Here is an 18,874-nt window from a genome sequence, read left to right on the forward strand (position 1 = left end):
TAGGGATGGATAAAAGTTCCTCTTTTATTCACTGTAAAATTCAGGTTCATGGTAGAAATTTTGATTTTGAGGACAATTTTTTAAAATCTTTTTATATCTTTGAGCCCCAACCATTTAGTTGACTGCAAAGCATCATAGAAGACAAATATTCTCCAGCTCTATTTAGTGTCACCACCTTGCAAAGCAGCAAAAAATAGCATCACCATTATATAGCAACATCATAAGATTCATAGTAGAAATACTTGTGTTAACAAGGCCCAAGTATATCTTGGGATAAATACTGCCTGGCCAAAAAGTCCCAAGCCTGTGAGGTCAGTGCTATGATCCAGTAACTCTAGGTTCAGCGGGACCTTTTTTCTAGGTTCAGAAATGCCCAAAAAATTAAGTCAGCTGACTACCTAAAAATACTGAATGAGCAGATTTTTCCATCAATGGAGATTTTTCCCTAATAGCTTGGGCATATCCCAAGATGACAATGGCAGGATTCATTGGGCTCAAGTTTGAAAGACTGGTCCATGGAGTGTGACACATGTGTTTGACACATGGATTGGCTACTACAGTCAAAACCTTAACCCCGTGCTGGAGAATATCTTACACAATGGTCGGACCCTCACATCATCAATGCATCTTGAATAAAAATTAAGGCAGATCTGTATGGAAATATGGAAATGATGGATGCATGTCATAGTCAAATATATGTATGGTATTTGAACATGGGGCTTGGGAAAAAAAAACGTTTTGTATTTTACTTATACTACTGTGATGCAGACGGTCCAGCTGTCACTTGGCCCATGATCTAATGAGCTGCTACTTTTTTTACATTCAGTTTTCTTATATGCCGTACTATACTAGATTTTTTACATTGTTTTTTACAAAGTGTATTTAAACACACTAGATGTAGTGCGTGTGTTAGTTTGCTTTTTTCAGGCTTTTTGCCTTTATTTTCACCTAGTGGTCCACCTGCCTGTAGCACTTTAAGTCTTAATGTAATGTAAATATTGTTGTTTACCAGTCACCAGGTTCTCGAGCCATGGAGTCGTTTTTCATGCTCTTTTAAACCTTTCATACATGAGCATTTGGGGGCATGGGGGCATAAAGGTTAACTAATCCTTAGAAAGATCTGAGAACCATTTAACTTAAACCAGCCAGCAGAGACAGAGAGCTCTGGAAGTTATAAGCTTAGATGCACAATTTTTAGATGATGTCCTTTTTCACATGACATTTTACCCGACAGGGCCTCTTGTCCAGATATTACACCTGGTCCTTTATTTTGAATCTGATCTGGTGAGTTGTTGCTTTAAAGGACTGGGGAATTATGTTCTATTTGACTACAGTACAATTTCATTTTACATAAACCTTAATTATGTCTCTTTGCTATAACACAGATCTGAATGTGCTATGGGGTCCCATGGCAGCTGTCGGGTTTATTGTCCATAGAAGTTTCTGCATGTTCTGTCACAGTACATTGAGCACAGGAATGTCTAGGTAATAATTAAAAAAGGGCCCAGGGGATACATAGGTATATTACCATTTAAAAAAGAGAAGTAAGTATGGATCTGAAATGATGGAGTTTGCTAAAAGCTTATTGGAAACCAAAGCAATCAATAACTTAAATATGGCCCCACAACACCAACTGAACCATCATTTGAATGCCAAGGCATATTTGAATATCGTTGCTAACTATGTTTATGGGAAATAGAGAAAATCCTCTAATAATGGACCTAATAAAAATGAGAGTATTTAAAAACTGGTTATATTGTCATAATGTGTTGGACCTCTCACTGTTAAAAAAAAGTCATAAGTTTAGTTCGTAATGCTTAGAAAGATTCTGACTTTAATATTACACAGTATTTATATAGCACTGACATATTACACGGTGTATGCCTAAGTTCATAGTCATGTCACTAGCTGTCCCTATGCGGAGCTCACAGTCCAATGTCTCTACCATAGTCATATATCATTAACGCATTGTCTTAAGACCATTTTTTGTGGTAAGCCAATTAACCTAAATGCATGATTTTGGAATATGCGAGGAAACCCACACAAACACTGGGAGAACTTGCAAACAGCATGCAGATAGGCCTAGCTCTACAAAGCCCAGAGAGCTCTGTGCTACCATGTATATAGGTAAAGGAATAAACTACATTGTAAGCTTTTATACACTACATTTTTATAGCTTTTATACAAACCCAGTATCTTATTATTAGGTTCCCAGTGCTCTAACACTAGCAGCTCAGTTGATCATGTCTAACAACACCAATTTTTTCGAAGCTCAAATAAATCTAGGTACAAGGAATCTCAAACACTTCTAATTGAAAAGATTGAAGAGCTTTGTCAGAAAGGTCTCACATCACATAAGATCATTGATAGGTGCGTGCCTGCAACCATTAAGGTCCATGTAAACGCAGGGATTAGTGCACACATCCATTCCTGGTACTGGTATAAAACAAGCCATTCAAATTTAATATTTCTTCAGTGCTTCAATGTAAAGCATTCTGTGACCCACTACCAGCGACTGGATCGTGCCTATCTCTTGTTAGCGACCATGCTGTCTTCTTTGGGTTTGTATGAACTTTTGTTATCTGCTTTGTTATTACTGATACTGTACTCATATCATGTAAGGACACAGATTCAACAATGTCCTGTATATTACATAATTATAGACAACCAAATCAAAGCTGGAGATAAGTCACCTCTGAGTACAATGTGACAGTTTGCATCTTCAGTAACTGTTGTAGATGATACATAGCCATCCAAAACAGCATGATGGAGTCTGGAATCTAGGTAGGTAAAAGGGAACCTTCTTGGGGTGGAAATAAGTGCATTCTATAATTGTCTGAAAGCAGTTAAGCTATTATAATACAGGATTGGTGAAAATTATTTTTATCCAAGGAGTGCAATGTTTGCGTTGGATGGAAAGGGCTCTTTTATGCATATAAAGTGCTCACTAGATAATTATATACTTTAAGTTACACATGTCCTTTTACTGCAAAACGTGCAAAGGGGTACTTTTCCTAATCTTTTTGGATATTGTCACAAATATGTTTTTCTTGTATGCAAATTGTACGTTGTTTTAAATGTATTCCTTCAATAAATTTGATATAAAGTTGCAATTAATACATTGCTGAGTTTCTCAGTATCCTGAGCAGTTGTTTCTGCACGTATTTCATTGTCCTCAATATGTGTCCATGCCTGTGTTCAGTTACCTGATTTTGCATTTACAGCAGGTTCACCACTGTTAGTGAAGCAGTGGTCCCTAGACCAGAGGATGTTCAGTTCTGGATTTCTCAGTTTGGAGAATATCTTTGATTGAAGGCAACTCTTTAAAAACTGATGGGCTCAATGAATTGTCTGCACGTTGCTAGATCAGTGACAATTACAAGCTTTAGAGTTTATATAGACTCAAACACAAAAACCTTCTATGTTGCAATTTATTAAATCCTGGATGCAGTGTCTGCAGTAGTTTTTCTTATTATTATTATTATATTTCCTTTAATTTTTACCTGGTAATCTTGCGAATAACACACTTCCTGTCCCTAGCTACACATGTTTTTCCAATGTATTTATAAAATAACAGCCATGTTTGTCACATTTAACTTTAAACATGTCTTCTTTCATCATCTTCATTGAATGATGTGTGTCCCCCTTTCTGTAGAAGTGGCCAGTATGTACCTAGGTCCTCTTCAATAGGGTGACAATAAAAACTGGGCTTGCAGATCTTCATTTCTAGGTGTTAATTGCAAAATCCAAAACACATTTGATAGAGGGTGATGGTAGGAGAATATTAATAGAACACGGTCCACTTCCTTTGCAGTGTATCAGAGTTCCAATACCACTGATGTTCCCATCCAGGGGAAATAATCTCTCCTTGCCAAAGTGTCCCTAATCTCCCAGTCCCATATTTGAGCACCCCCCTCTTCAGAGCCACCTGCCTTGATCTCTTATGCTATCATTCCATATATCCAGAATCTCTCCAGTCTCTCCCCAGACCTCCATTTATTTAAACTCTTACCAACTATCTTTCTAAAAAGGTCCTAAAACAAGTTATAGGCCACAATGGTGGCAAATCAGGGCAGTGGCTGCCTGTTATCTAAACCTGAACACAGACCTCCTATGCAGCAACGGACAACCAACCATCACTCCCTGTGAGAACCAAGTTCCAGAACTATCCAGAATTTAACCCCTAAATTATTATTATTATTAACCAGGATTTATATAGCGCCGACATATTACGCACAGCTGTAAATGCCTCTTTGTATTAAAAGGACGCTGCAGCCGATATACACAGGAAATCACCTGAAATTTCTTTTTAGCTTACAGGACGTTACAAAGACACTGCCTTTTTGGAAAGATCAGCAAACATTTTCAAGCCAAGCACTTGCTGAAAATATTCTTAGCCTAAAAATAAGAAATCAAATGCAACCACCAGAACTGTTAAGCTGCAACAAAAAAAAATATTTGATTTTGGTCTTAGCTATGCTTTAAACTCATACTAGATAAATCTACTCCATGGCTAGTCCTCAGACCAGAAATTTTGCAAATTTTACTACCATAAGCTCAGATGAAAAGAGACCAGTGACGCCTCAGGAAAGCGTGGGATATTATATTTTTACTAATATGATAAAAAGAAATTAACTGAACTATTTGCCATATAGATGGACTTTCTCTTCTTTTTATACTATTGTTTAGGCTTTAAAGTAGAAATCCTCCCCAAAAGATGAGATTACCCTAAACATCCTCTACTCCCTGTTGTAACTCTGTGATAGGAAGTTGGAACTATCCCAGATGAAAGCAGTAGTAAAGACTAAACAAATATTCCAGCTCTTACCAACTTCATCCAAAGATTTTTAAAAAATGCCATAACTTTGGATTAACATAATATAAGAGTGGTGATGCAAACAACAAGCTATGATATGTTTTGACTTGTTTTAAATGGTCCTTTATATTTTTGTTTCAATCAGTTTTATTAAGTTTTCAGAAAAAAGTAACAAGTAAACATAACATAGAAAAAAAAAAAAACACAGTATTACCCTAATGACTAGAGATTTTAGATATAAATGTATTTTATGTTTCTGAATTAACTGATACAATTGATCTGAGAGTGTTGTTTGTATTTTATTTTTAAAAATTATATAAAATGTTATGTTCTTCCACCTTTAAATAGTTGCACATGTGTCCTAAGCCCCTAAATCACAAAGACATTTAGCAAGTTTGCAGGATTGTAAGCACCTATTTTTGGCTGGCACAGATCCACTTCTGGAGGAACAAAATATATCCAGGACACTAAGGTTAAACACAATGTATTTAGGAGTGAAGCCCATCCTCCTTACCACTCTGCTGGGTGATAACAGATCCCACCAGGTGGACATGTCGATGCCATGCAAGGTTGCCTGTAGCAACTGCTCCAGGTATGTGCTTTCATAGGGACCCGTCTACACAGTGCAAATTTCAGGGAAGTGGCCACATTACAGGGTACATATTTGAGTGCTAAAATGGTTTGATTTAAAAGATAGCGTTGGCTTGGTATCTTCCACTGGGGAGTCCAGTACCAGCTGAGATTGTACTTTTGTTCCCTTGCCAAGTTTTTTTCACAGTAGAGGACTGACAACTACAAGACAAAGCAATATAAGGAAGTGAAGGGAGAAAGCACTGCAGTGAAAGTGTAGATGACCCTTCCTATCCATTTTACCAAATCCCTGTCTTAGCCAGACACTGTTTTTTATGGATAAAAATTTCCAGGGTATGGAAATAATATTCAAATCATGTACTTTTGTAATAAACATTGCATACACCCATTGTTTATGCATAACTGGGCTTGTAATTGTGTTTGGCTAGAGTTTGTAGCTTTGGTTTGTAGATCCTTTGCACCCAAAAACATTTTTTTTTGCCTTTCTGTCTTAGTCATAATATCAGAAACATTCTTTGATTGGTAATGATCTAAAAAAATCCAGTTTGTTTGATGGAACATTTGGAAGAAACAATTGGAATTCCCTCATCTAAATATCCAACCTAGGAGAAAGAATCTTGGTTTGGCCATTAGTGTTGAAAATTTGTGGCGGACTAGGTGAGAAAGACCTATTGAATAAAGTTGTTTATGTTGCTAGAAACATGACACTGGGGAGATGTATTATACAACAAACAGGGGTTGTCAGGATAAGGATAAGGAAGTCTTTGGGGCAGAAAGGGACAAAGGGGAAGCAGAAGGAAGAAGAAAGAATAAGTGTGACCCAGGAAGGGGGCCACACAATGGTTCTGGCTAAACAAGGGTAACTATTGTTTGTAGACCTGTTCATAATATTGTTATTATTTGTAATGTGTTGTATTTATATTAATGTTGCCTAACCCTTTCCTGCATATATTATTCTGTGACCAAAATAATATTTTTATACACAATTGTTGTGTGTTTATGCTTTTGTTGACGACCGCCTCAGAACTTACAGAAGGAATTTTTATTATTAAATTATTTTCATATTACATTGGATATTATCCTCAATAATACCCATAATTCCTTACATAGGGCTATACTAATGTCATCCGTTTGTAGAGGTGGGAGACAAGCATGCCAATGAGGCAACCAGTTTTTATTAGATGATATCTAAACCTAAAATTTGAGCTTGGTTTCCAAGATTGAAACAGCTCAAATCTAAGTCGGAATTGATTCTAATCAGAACTATCTGACCACCAGTAGTTATCACATTTTGCTGGACAGAACTTCAGAAAGTGTTGTCTCTGCTTCATGGGGGGCTGCAATCTTGCTTTCTGCAAATTCTGAAAATGAAATTTCTTGCACAGCTTATAAATATGACTCTTTACAAATACTTGTTAAACCTCACTGTGACTTTTTAATGTGGTTGTGTTAGTAGCATTGAGCTCTGTTGATAAGAACAGTCATTATCTTCTGCATGTGTATCCTATAAATATGGTATGTGTGGAACTTTGTGCAAGGGAAGCTTGGCTAAAGGTTTTGTTCTCAAAAGGTGTTCCTAAGTTAAGATACCCTTAAAAAGAGAAAGCGAAAAAGTTCCATCATATTAAATAAAAAAGACACAGATGTAATCCCATAGGAATCTTTTAATAACGTATAGAAAATGCATTAAAAAAAGGATCTATACATCGGCTAACAGCATCCAGGACTAGAGATACAAGATTAAATAGGGCAGTAAACCCTGTTGCAGGCACCACTCCGTAGTCTTTTGTTTGGCAGTAAGGACCTGCTTCCCAAGCCTCTTACCCTAAATGCATCCAGTCACGATAGTGGAAGAAAGACCTTACATGGCACTATGTCTTATGAAAACTGGGGAACACTAGCATTTGGACTGGATGTGAACCAGGGCACACATTAAATAATGTAAACGAAAATTAAATTGCACAAATTTTGGAAACAGAAGAAAAAATGACTTTTGACTATAGCAGTTAACCCCTTATACAACAAGACAGTAAGGTGTTGACTTTTTTTTGTTGGCCAATGCAAGTTATCAAAACTAAAAAGTCGAATCCTGTCCACAGAAAATAGTTTCTATTACAGATCCTTGCAAGGAAAAATAATTCCTGAAGGTTCCTGGATGGCTGCTGTGTTTCAGTGCTACACAGTAAGCTCTTGCCTCTTGCAAATGTCAGGCAATTTATACAAAGACATCTCCACTGACCAAAAAGAATCGGAGGAGCAAGAGAGGAGCTGAATTTGGCACATTAATTATTAGCAAGACATTTACTTTTCTGCCTGCTGAAAAAAAAACATTTTTGCAGGTGCTAAATGGGAACAGCTGTCTCCACAGGGAGCAAGGTCATATAAAATAAACACCTTACCCCTGTAGAGGAGGGGGAAAATAATAATTCTAATAATAATAATAATAAAAAACACAGCTTCCTTGGTAGGAATAATTCAGCTGTAGAAAAAATTGGAGTCAAGCAATAAGTGAATGCAAAATCAGTAATAGCAAAAAAACTGAGGATGGAGCAATGCAGAAACTTCGTTAGGTAATTTATGAGAGAAAAAGAGGGACTAAATACTGTACAATAAAGAATAAATGAGAAGAGGAAAGTGCTGTGCAGGGAAAGGTTCAATAACTTAATATGTAAACTGGAATGTAATAATGATAGAAAGGTAGCCTAAGACAGTGGTGGGTTTGGGTTGGTAAATTGGCCTAATAAAGAGGCCTTATGTGCAGCCATGGCTTATTCTGTGGCTGGAGTGCTAACACTACACATTTATACAGTTTACAGAGCCTTAAATGCTTCATTTGGTAAAGTTAATTGCGCTATGTTAAACATATTTAAGTTCTTAGTAATGTTGCTGTTCAGATTCAGGTCGACTGCAAAATCGACCCGAACAATCAACATTTCCAAGCTCTACATGGTGCGTACCCTAATACAGTAGACATTTGAGGTTTTCAGAGGTTGAACTGGCCCTATAAGCCACCACTCAATTGCAATGCTCTTTGCTATGTAAATCAACAACAAGCAATGTAAATACCAAGCTCAGGATTGAAGTAAAAACAGATAGATCCTTAAATAGTGGTTGCCTGGGTTGGAAACACTGCACTGTTCTTGACCACCACCAGCCATTGGAATCATATAGAGGGGTAAATCTTTACAATGTGGGCAAAGAACACCATAATGACTTAGGGGGCCCTCTCCATTCTTCTACATTTTATTCCAAATGAAAAAAAAAAGTTTTGCTCTTAAATAAACTTTAAGCAGGAATGAAATTAGTGTTTACCACTGCACTTCCTGCTTGTGTTATTGGCCTACTGGATTTGCTCAGAAGTCTTTACCAATATACATGTCAAATTTTAGCCATCCCCTACAGTGAGTATTTCAATTTTGGTAAAGCCCTACCAAAGGTTATGTGTTATGTAAAATGAGTGGGGCCTGTATGAATTATTCATGTAAAATGAGCAGGGCCTGTATGAAATATTCATGTGTAGTTAGGGAAGAAATAATACAAAATATGACCATGCCAATAGTTGTTCTGGGCAACAACAATACTAATAATTTGATATTTATATTGTTAACATTAATAAACCATAATATATGGGCCAAGGAAATAACTAAATAAAGGCCTGGATTTTCAGATTTATCTTGATTTACTTGCTCAGTGAACTGTATGAAAAATAGTGCCGCAAGAGTTCGAAATATAAGATATTGCCCACCACTGATCTGACAGAGTCTAAGAGAAATTGAGGATAAATGACTGTGCTGGTGATGTAATAGAGGGCAATGCTAGAAAGATGGTTTCAAAGTATGTTTAACTGGTGGCCAATCAAGATTAGAGTTGGAGGGAACGTTTTTTCATGGTACGATGGCTGTATGGTCTCATCTTCATCTCCACAAAAGGGATAGAAAATTCATGGCCTTTCCAGTGGTACCAGTTTATTCCCTGAGAAAACAAAAGAGAGATAAATGATCAGACAGGTAAGTGAAACAGTTTAATACGTACAGCACACTTAGCTATTGAGACAGAAAGAACATTTCCTAAACTAAACCTGTGTTTTACCAATACATGTATACATGTTTAATAAACTGTAGAGCCCATTTAGAAGAAATTTCTTACAACTTCCGATGGTTCCACAAAATTTCTGCAAAGCGCAACCATCGGAAGATCGAGGAGATTATAACAGGAGGATTCACAGGGGATTCACAGGATTCCCTGGGATTCCTCCTGTTTGCGATCCCTGGGGCACTAGAGGTTAATTAACCTCTAGTGCCCCAGGGATTGCACACTCTTCTCAATAAATGCAGCCACAGCTACAATCATTGAGAAGATGCTTAGCACAGGAGAACCTCCTGACATTGTATTATAAATGTCTCTTACAAATGATACATTTGTTACAGATAGAAATGTATCATTTGTAAGAGATACTTATATTACAATGTCAGGAGGTTCTCCTGTGCTGGGCATCTTCTCAATGATTGTAGCTGTGGCTGCATCATTGAGAAGAGTGTGTGATCGCAGAGGATTTTCAAGGCTCCATGATGCAGCCCTGAAAATCCTCCTGTTCGGCCAGAGCTCAACCTCTCGATGAATTAGAAGGCCGTTCTCGCTTACATTTTCAGTAAGCGAGAAAGGCCCGATTCGCCGCAAGATCGAACTTAATATTCTCGCTTGCTCATCCCTACTTACCACACACTCTACTGCTTTCCAAATCTGCTTTTAACCTAGCTAACTTTTCTCTCTCTCTGTTTTCACAGAACAGTGCTCAGGCCTTGAGTAAAGGATAACATCATCTATCAAAGTTTTAGGTTTCATTATCTTAAGCCAGGGATACATAGTAATTACATATCTTTGCTACTGAGAGATTTAACCACTTGTTGACTGTTGTCTCATCTGCAGCACTGCAAAATCACGCTAGGAAAACAGGTAAATCCTCTCAAAAGTGGGGAGATTTATTTTCCACTGGGCAACACACGAAAAAGTCCACATGATGACCAGCAGGCCAACCAAGTGTGCTACTTAATCAAGAGTAGGACTATGACCAGACAGGCAGATGGTCAAGGCAGTCGGCAAATAAAAAGCAGTTTACGCAGGATAGCCAGGCATGTTGCAAAGTATTATGCCATTAATCAGACCCAGAATTTATAATTTGACATCAGTTGAATCACTGCTAATGAGGTCAGGTGAACTGCAGCCTGAGTGTGCCACAGTTCTAAGAATTGAACAGAAGATGCCAGAGGTGAGAAGGCAAATCTAAATCTACAGAAGAGGAAAGGCAACTAGCTATCTGTGTTCTGAGCACACACATTGTCATAGATGATTTTGAAGCAGAGTGTGCGGAAAAGGCACATAGATATGACATGATGATATGTTGAGGTAGAAGGTGACACCTAACTTGAAGATGGCAGGAGGCTGCCTTTTTCTTATATAATTTTAGAAACATTAAAAAGATTAAGATGTTATGGAAATTAGGCTGTCAACCCATAAACATTTGTTATCATAAATGGTGGCAAATGGTGGCTTAAAAGGACTTATAACTGCGCTGTTTTCGTTTGTGTTATTGCTAATTGATAAAAGTATGATAAAAACTGCAGCAATTAGAGATTTCTGTCCCATGGTTGGTCTCTTACTAACAAGCATGAAGACATCAGCAGTCAGTGGATGTACATGGGCCAAGCCTTCCATAAAGCAATGACTGTGTGAGTAATCCATATCCATCTACTTCCTTGATGGACTCTTTTCCTTGTAGAGAGGCACATGCTGCTTCTCATCTTCTTTCAATTTCTTTCCTGCTACTATATCCTGACAATGAAAGTGCTGCTAGTAAGACAATCTAATCATTTGCTATCTGCAAATTTTTTCTGTCATGTTGATATCACTTATACTTTGCTTTTTTTTCCCAATGTGTAGCTACAGATTTTCCTGTGACAAAAATACACAACCATTTGTCATTTACTTGCACATAAGGGAAATACACTCCTTTTTAGCATCTTATTCAGCGTCAGCTGCAAGAAATTGTAAACTGCTCATTTCAAGTAGTAATTCAAAAGACTAATTACAGTAAATCACAGATGACCTCGCCGGTGTAAGCATTTTAATGTGTAATTAAGCAATCCTTGCTGTTAAGGATGGGGCATATACCAATTCTACATTTCGTGTACATACTATATTATTTTCATTGATTTCACCAGGGTAATTGAGATGTAATTGGAAACCTGAAGCAGCTTTCAGATATGAATGTATTGTTACAGCTATAATTTTTCTAAGAAGTCAATAGGCTAGTGCAAGGTTGCTCAAAGGAATTTATAAGCCCTTTGGTGATACTTAGTCTTAACAGACAATCGTTTGCTTGAAGTTTGCTCACTATGTTAACGATTTGTGTTTTGAAGCCACTATTACTGTGTCCTCCTACATTACTCTATATTTAGTACTCTTAGTTCAATATGAAGATGGGTCCTCTGTGACACTGGACTTCCTCGTAGTTTATGTTGGTGACATTACACAATTAAACTTTACTGTCTAGATGCAATGGGGATGCTTCAGCTGTTGTTTTAAAGGACCTAGAAGGCTACTGTGGCAAGCAGGTCTACACAATACAAAAAGCTTATGTGCAGGATGACTTGATAGTAAGGGTTATTGGAACAACTATGACAGACTGATTGTGCTGTAGTCAGCATGTTGCCATAGAAAGAACTTTCAGTTTTGCCTATTGGTCTGTTTGTGGCGAAGTTTGCTTAGCTAGTTCGTTAAAAGTTTTTGTTTTTGTGCTTAGTCTATTTCCCTTAGTGTTGTTTGATTTTATAATTTTTTGTGCACTGTGTATTTTACTTTTCTTAGATTTTTTTCTATTTTTTTGTGGAAAAAGTAAAATAATTGTAATATTTTATTACTGCATTATTGCTACAGTAATTGCTGTTACCTCCCTATGATGTACTTTTTTTAGGATGAAATCAAGTGCAGTTATGCCCGGAATTTGGATATTAAAATATTAATGTATTCCTATACATTTCTGCTCTCTGTAGCTGATCTAAATGTGAAGGTATTCATTCTCATAGGTCCTCAAAAATGACCACACTCCAGAGTTTGACATCTGGCCCACTGTTTCCTATTGAAAAAGAAATGGGTTGCCCTGCCAATCATCCATCAAAGTCACTTGGATGCTTGGTCGTTTTTGAACATACATTGTCTTTGTGGCTGCTCCATACCTGTCAGCTTCCTAGAACTGTCTGGACACTGTCTGCATGACCTAAACCTAAAAAATACCAATTTAATGTTTGTTTTAAAGTGATTTTACTGCTTGCATAGAATATGAAAATACAGTAGGCTCTCGCCTATCCGGCTTGCGTCTATTTGGCCTTCTTACTATCCAGTCTAGTACAGAGGCCAGATAAAAAAAAACCTCCATATGAAAATGCCAGGTCGTTGTGGGCGGACATCTGCTGCGGTCCTCCTGCATGGCGCACTTTTAGACGTCCCTGCTGCCTGCTCTCCCGAACTATGCCAGATATCCACAGGTGCGGCGAGAGGAAGGCTGGCCTGTGTGTGGAGGTGAGTACTGTACTTTATTATTAGAACTCCGGACTATCTGGCTTTTTTGTTATCCGGACTACCCTTCCGCCACATTAGGCCGGTTACTCCACTGTACTTTATTGTGCATCATCTGGACACAGGCTCACTTTATTGTAGAGTTACTGGTAGTGTATGGGAGATTGTAAAAAGTGTGTTGGAGATTGTAGGAAGTGTATAGAACGTTGTGTGTAGTATGCAGGAGACTGAAGCTAGTGTATGAGCCTTTATTGCAAAAAAAGCTAGTCTGAACCAAGCCTGTCTGTCACCATGACACCTGATTACAGAACAGATGGTAGGAGATATTCTTCATAATGTGAGTACAAACAGTATTTAAAAAAATAGTTTCCAAACAGATTGTCCAAAAATGTACAAAAAAGGTTTTGTATAAGGTTCCAGGTATATATGAATGATTAATTGTGTTGTAAATGTAATCTTTTCTGCAAATACAATGGGCATGATTTTTTAAAGCTCTCCGAGACTGAGGAACATACACGTTCATTGGTGAAGCTGGGTGATCCAGCAAACATGGATTTGGGCTGGTCTATGATTGAAAACATTTCCTAACAAATACTCACATACTAACAAACTTTTAAGAAATTAATTCCAGGTTTGCTGAATCACCCTGCTTCACCAATAAAAGTGTATCTTCTCCAGTCTTGGAGAGCTTTTATAAATCAGGCCCAATGTGACCAGTAGGATGATAGATAATTGCTATGTATAGCTCAAGTTTATTTGTGTATTAATTTAGTAACAAGCCACAAGTCCCTCTAAGAAAAGTACCCTTCTCCCTAACTAATGGTGTACTTGTCCCTGTTAAAACTGTTGTCTGATGACATTTTGATCCAACTAGCCACCCTTGCTTTACATTTTGATGATATATCACTACTAAGTTATTTGCATAGGTTAGCTAATGGGCTTCACATACTCACTTTATATGGCTTCTGTGGTCCAGAATAACACAAAAGAGTATGAGTGTTTTGCTTTATGGCATAATAAAGCAGATACATGCCTTAATTGGAAGACATTTAGCTTTCATAAGCATTGCGTATCATAAACAACATTTCTTTTTTTGAATTATAATTTTACATATTAGCACTGCTAATTGTTTTCAGCCACTTTCTGTCTCCATGCATTTATCCTAATAACCTGGTGAATTAATGCATTTTACTGGATCAAAACAGACACATGTAAATTGACCCTTAGACATAAACTATTTTTTGCTTCCTTTTGATTTATGATTAGCTTGTTTGCATTTTCACAGTTTTTGAGACATATTAAGTATATATCAAGATAGGACTTTGTGCCAGAACCCAAAGAGTCAGACTGTTCAAAAATGTTAGCAGGTGCTATGGAATTTACAGAATTTGTTGTTTCTCTAGCAATATGACCAAATCAAGTATCATGGGTAATATCTTGCCCTTGTTTGGGATGAAAGTAGTTGGTCCCTGAACACATTATTGTTTCAGAACTGTAATATCTGTTCATAAATATTAACAGATTTTGAGTATATGAAATATTAATGAAAAGTATCTGTGCTAAGATGGGTTTTATACATGGGAGAAAAGCATATTTATATCCATACTGTAAAGTATGATTCTAAAGCAAATATCATTTCACCTCTGTGATATAGGAGAAAATAACATGATGAGAGGCCAAGGCAATGCTACAATGTGAGATTTTAATCTTTTCTTTTAGTTTCCATTCTTGGCTTCTTACCAAACTGCAAAGTCTTTACTGGGCTCTGCTTTTCAATTTTTCTCATTTTGATTTGGCTGCATATAATTTACTTATCTATAATCGCGGGAGGACTGGTACTCACTGACCTTCACACATTCAGTTCTCCAGCAGAAACTTTTTCTTATATTACAGTACTTTACCACTGTTGGATCTTTTACTTTTTATTGCTGTTATCACCCACAGTTCAACAGTGTATCTTAAATGCTGGAAAATAATAAGAACTGCAGTAAAAGGCAGTGGATTGTTGCTGGAAAGAGGAGACTGTAATTTTATTGTCTATTTTTGCAAATTATGCAAGCATAATTGCAGAGCAACACATCTAAAACCTTTAAAACGTTTTTAGGCAGACACAGGGCAGATTCAGTAGGGGCATACTCTGAGAAGAAGAGAATACAGGTAAATATTGGTGCACATATATGTAAGCCTGAAATGTAAGACTGTACTATCACAACTGATTGAAGTGAACCTACAAAAGAGAGATTGAAAATTGCCATTGCTGAACTTATTCTAGAGAAAGCTGATTGAATGTAAAACCAATATTTTGGTTTCAGTGTTCTAAGACAGATTAATATTATTATTACACAGTATTTATATAGCACCAACATATTATGTAGCACTTTACAAAGTCCATAGTCATGTCACTAGCTGACCCTTAAATGAGCTCACAATCTAATGTCCTTACCATAGTCATGTCATACAGTCTAAGGTCAATTTTGGGAGGAGGCCAAATAATCTAACTGCATGTTTTTGGAATGTGGGAGGAAACCTGGAGTACTCCAAGAAAACCCACACAAACATTGGGAGAACCTGCAAATTCCATGCAGGTCCTGGCTGAGATTCAAACCTGGGACCTAGCACTGCAAAGGCCAGAGTGCTAAGCACAGAGCCACCATGCTGCAGATATGTGAAATAAATTTGGAGCTAAATGTGTGGCATGTTATATGGCAATCATTTAAACTCCAGAGATTCATTCAAATTCTGTTTCAGAAAGACAGTGGATCAAAACACCAGCCAGGCAAACTCTACCTTTCAGAACTAGATCAGAAACTGCAGCTCCCAATATCTCTAAGTGAAAGGTCCACTTTAAGAGATGGGATTCAAAGTCTTACAAAATGCCCATTCTTCAAAAATATTCTTGAAGACATATATTTTTAAAACACACAAAATGTGCAAATTTGTATCTCACCTGGCTGTGCCTTGTCTCTCCATATTTTCCATTCAGATTGGTCCGGTGACAGTTCTTATACCACCATGCTCCTTTATATGATGATGCACAGTTTGTTACAGCCACATCATTGTCCCTGTCCTTAGTGGAGAATGGGCGTCCTTGGTGGTAAGTAAGGGAATCACCTAAAAATATAATAGATATCCTGACAACATGATGCATATTTTGGCTTTTAAAAATATTTTTAATATATTTCAAATTACTGTTTTTTGGTATTATCCAGCTTTTGGATTTTACAAGAATTGCCATATAAGCAAGTTAAGACAAAGATCAAAGAACAATGGGCTGCAGTGGATTTTACGGATTTCCTCAATGTATGTTAACTAGTATCTAACATGTTGGTGACAGTAAAGACAATACCTGAGGTTCCATTGTAGTCTCCTATGCGAAGTTTATACATGCTGCGTGGATCGCCCACAAAAAACTTGTTATAATAGGCATACACAGCTTCCTGTCCATCACGCATGTCAATTCTTAGTTCGTAGCGGCCCTGAGATGTCAGCTGGTGAAGGGTGTCAAGACCTGTGGAGAAGTTGTCCATCAAACGTAAGTACTAATCTCTGCATAAGTGCCCCTCCTGGAAAATTTTGTACCCAAATATGATTTGCATTCATTATTGGAACACACAAGAAATACGCATCATAGCAGAAAAGTAATTTTACCCTGAAATCATTTGAATCATAAAAATTGTATTACTATTATTAAGTCTGATGTGAGAGAGTATCTCTCTGCTGAATAGTTATATTAATAGCTGTCTTATGCTTAGCTGTTGATGCCTTTCAAGAGGAGAAAGTAATTATAGCTGATGTGGTACCTGACCAATTTTTGTCACAAGTGCTAAACAACTTTCCCTTTTCATTCAATAGCTAGAGATAATTTCTAATGACTTTGGAAGAAATCAGTGTTCATGACTGAAGAATACCATTTTGCTCTCAAGGAACCATTGCTGTTCTCATGTTGCTGCCACCTAAACAACAAGAGATGTGACACCCTTTCTTGCACTGACACTGCCTGGCATCCTGAGGCTATATTGAGGAAGGATATCAGCAGATGAATAGAGACAGCAGTGCAATGAAAGTAGTATGCTACAGTTCAGTGTTAGCCTTGAGGCATGCAACTACAAGGTGTTCAACACAAGGTGTTCTGGATTCAGGAGTTTGACCTGGGTGTTTGAGGTTTAGGTGTCACCCTATCTTTTTGCTAAGGCTTTGTTATGTGTCAGTCCCCTCATCACTTTTTTTTTCATTGGAACCTCGCTCGCCATGTGCCACATTCCCCATGCCCATATGTTCGGAACAAACATTTTTGGACAATTTTCGACAAAATCCAAATACAACCAAACCCAAACTAGTAACTAGAAATCAGTGGGCCCAAGTTGCTATGATTCACTAAATTCAATAATGGATGCAGTCAAATTGCGCTAAAAGTGGGGTGGGCCTAAATGGGTATGGTTAAAAAAAAACTGAGCCTGCTGTGATCTCTATATATATATAGTGCATGCAAGTGTGTAATGTACTGAGTGCTGGGGCAGGACTGCATTCAATGGGAAAGGAACAGACCCCATTCTCCTCCATGTTGGTTCAAGGGTCAGTCCTTGGACCGGTTCTCTTTTCTCTGTACACCTCCTCCCTCGGTAGTCTCATATCCTCCTTTGTCATTTACCTTAACTATAGTCCATGTACCGCCATATGGCCTTTACATAAGAACATATATTGAATTCTATGTTTACTTTCTGATATATTGCTCCTAACTTGATATTTTGTACTCACTGTAAACCCAGATACTGCCAAGTAATCGTGCTCAACCTCTCTAAAGCGTAACGTCACCCCTGAAGAAGCCTAAATCAGACGAAACGCGTCGGGTAACCTACCTATGTATGCAACACTATTTTCATTATATGGGACAAAATTGTTTTTTTGTTGTATATTCCTGTCAGTAGCTTATTGCCTAGTGCCTCTACTGGGCCGAAATGATAATGATCTGGACCAGTGTTTCCAGTTGTTTTAAAGCATTGATCTGTGATATGTATTATGAGAAGTAATCATTATTACAAAATATCAAAATATATATTTTTTTGCCAAAAAAAACATTTTTTTTGCCTTCTTCCTCCAGCACAGCAGTGAATTAAAAATATATTACCTTCCTCGACTTCAGTTGCTCCTTTTATTGTGCAGCTGGTAACTGTTACTCATTTCCTAAACCTTGTCACAAAATGACATGACATATGAGCAGCCTCAAAAGTTAAAGTGAGGTGAAGAGGTCTTATACTTAAAATCCACTGCTTTTGCACTATTCTGCTTGGGGTAAAGGAGGGGGGACATTGTGGCAGCATTTGTAATATGACCGCAAGGGGACAGATTCTTTAGCCATGAGGTTTAATGCAAGAGTTACTATGGTCCCAGTAAATCAAATAAAGTTTTGCTGGGGATACTCATAATTTGTTGTCCTAAAAACAAGCTGCTTGCTAAACCTAGTGTGTCGCACTCTGATTTGAGTAAGTCATCAGAAGCAAAGAGAAGAAAAATAATGAAAGTAAATGCACATATGTCTGGGTGAATGTAAACATTTACGTAAGAAAAGCATAAACAATATAAAAATTAGTGAATTTAACATAGAAAATGGTAAGATGATGTTAGCTCTCATCAATTATAATTGACTTACCCAGCCAAAACTCATCTTCTAGGTTTCCAAAGCCGACTCGATAGTCAGACCACTTACGGAAGAAATCTGTCAACCCATTCTGACGCCTCTGGAATACCTAAAGAGAATATAAATAATAAAAATAAATATAAAACCTGAAGAGATATATAAATGGAAAGATTTTTAAATGTAAAATATGTGATGGCAATAAAAAATGGAACTTAGTTTTGAAATCAAGGAAACTGCCTCATAAAATTTAGAGAACCTAA

General features: G+C 37.3%; 1 protein-coding gene across 3 annotated transcripts in view; it reads right to left on the minus strand.

Moving 5' to 3' along the window:
* Positions 1 to 7,053: 7,053 nt before the first annotated feature.
* TNR (tenascin R) overlaps positions 7,054 to 18,874 on the minus strand; it is a 304,192-nt gene continuing 292,371 nt past the window's right edge. For all 3 annotated transcript variants that reach the window (XM_072419731.1, XM_072419729.1, XM_072419730.1), the window contains 4 exons: positions 18,627 to 18,723; positions 16,326 to 16,487; positions 15,927 to 16,090; positions 7,054 to 9,379 (listed from right to left, as the gene is read on the minus strand). In XM_072419731.1, the coding sequence (XP_072275832.1) occupies positions 9,269 to 9,379; positions 15,927 to 16,090; positions 16,326 to 16,487; positions 18,627 to 18,723 (534 nt within the window). In that variant the 3' untranslated portion in view covers positions 7,054 to 9,268. The remainder of the gene's footprint in view (positions 9,380 to 15,926; positions 16,091 to 16,325; positions 16,488 to 18,626; positions 18,724 to 18,874) is intronic.

This window comes from Pyxicephalus adspersus, chromosome 8, assembly GCF_032062135.1.
Source record: "Pyxicephalus adspersus chromosome 8, UCB_Pads_2.0, whole genome shotgun sequence".
In the NCBI taxonomy this organism is placed as follows: domain Eukaryota; kingdom Metazoa; phylum Chordata; class Amphibia; order Anura; family Pyxicephalidae; genus Pyxicephalus; species Pyxicephalus adspersus.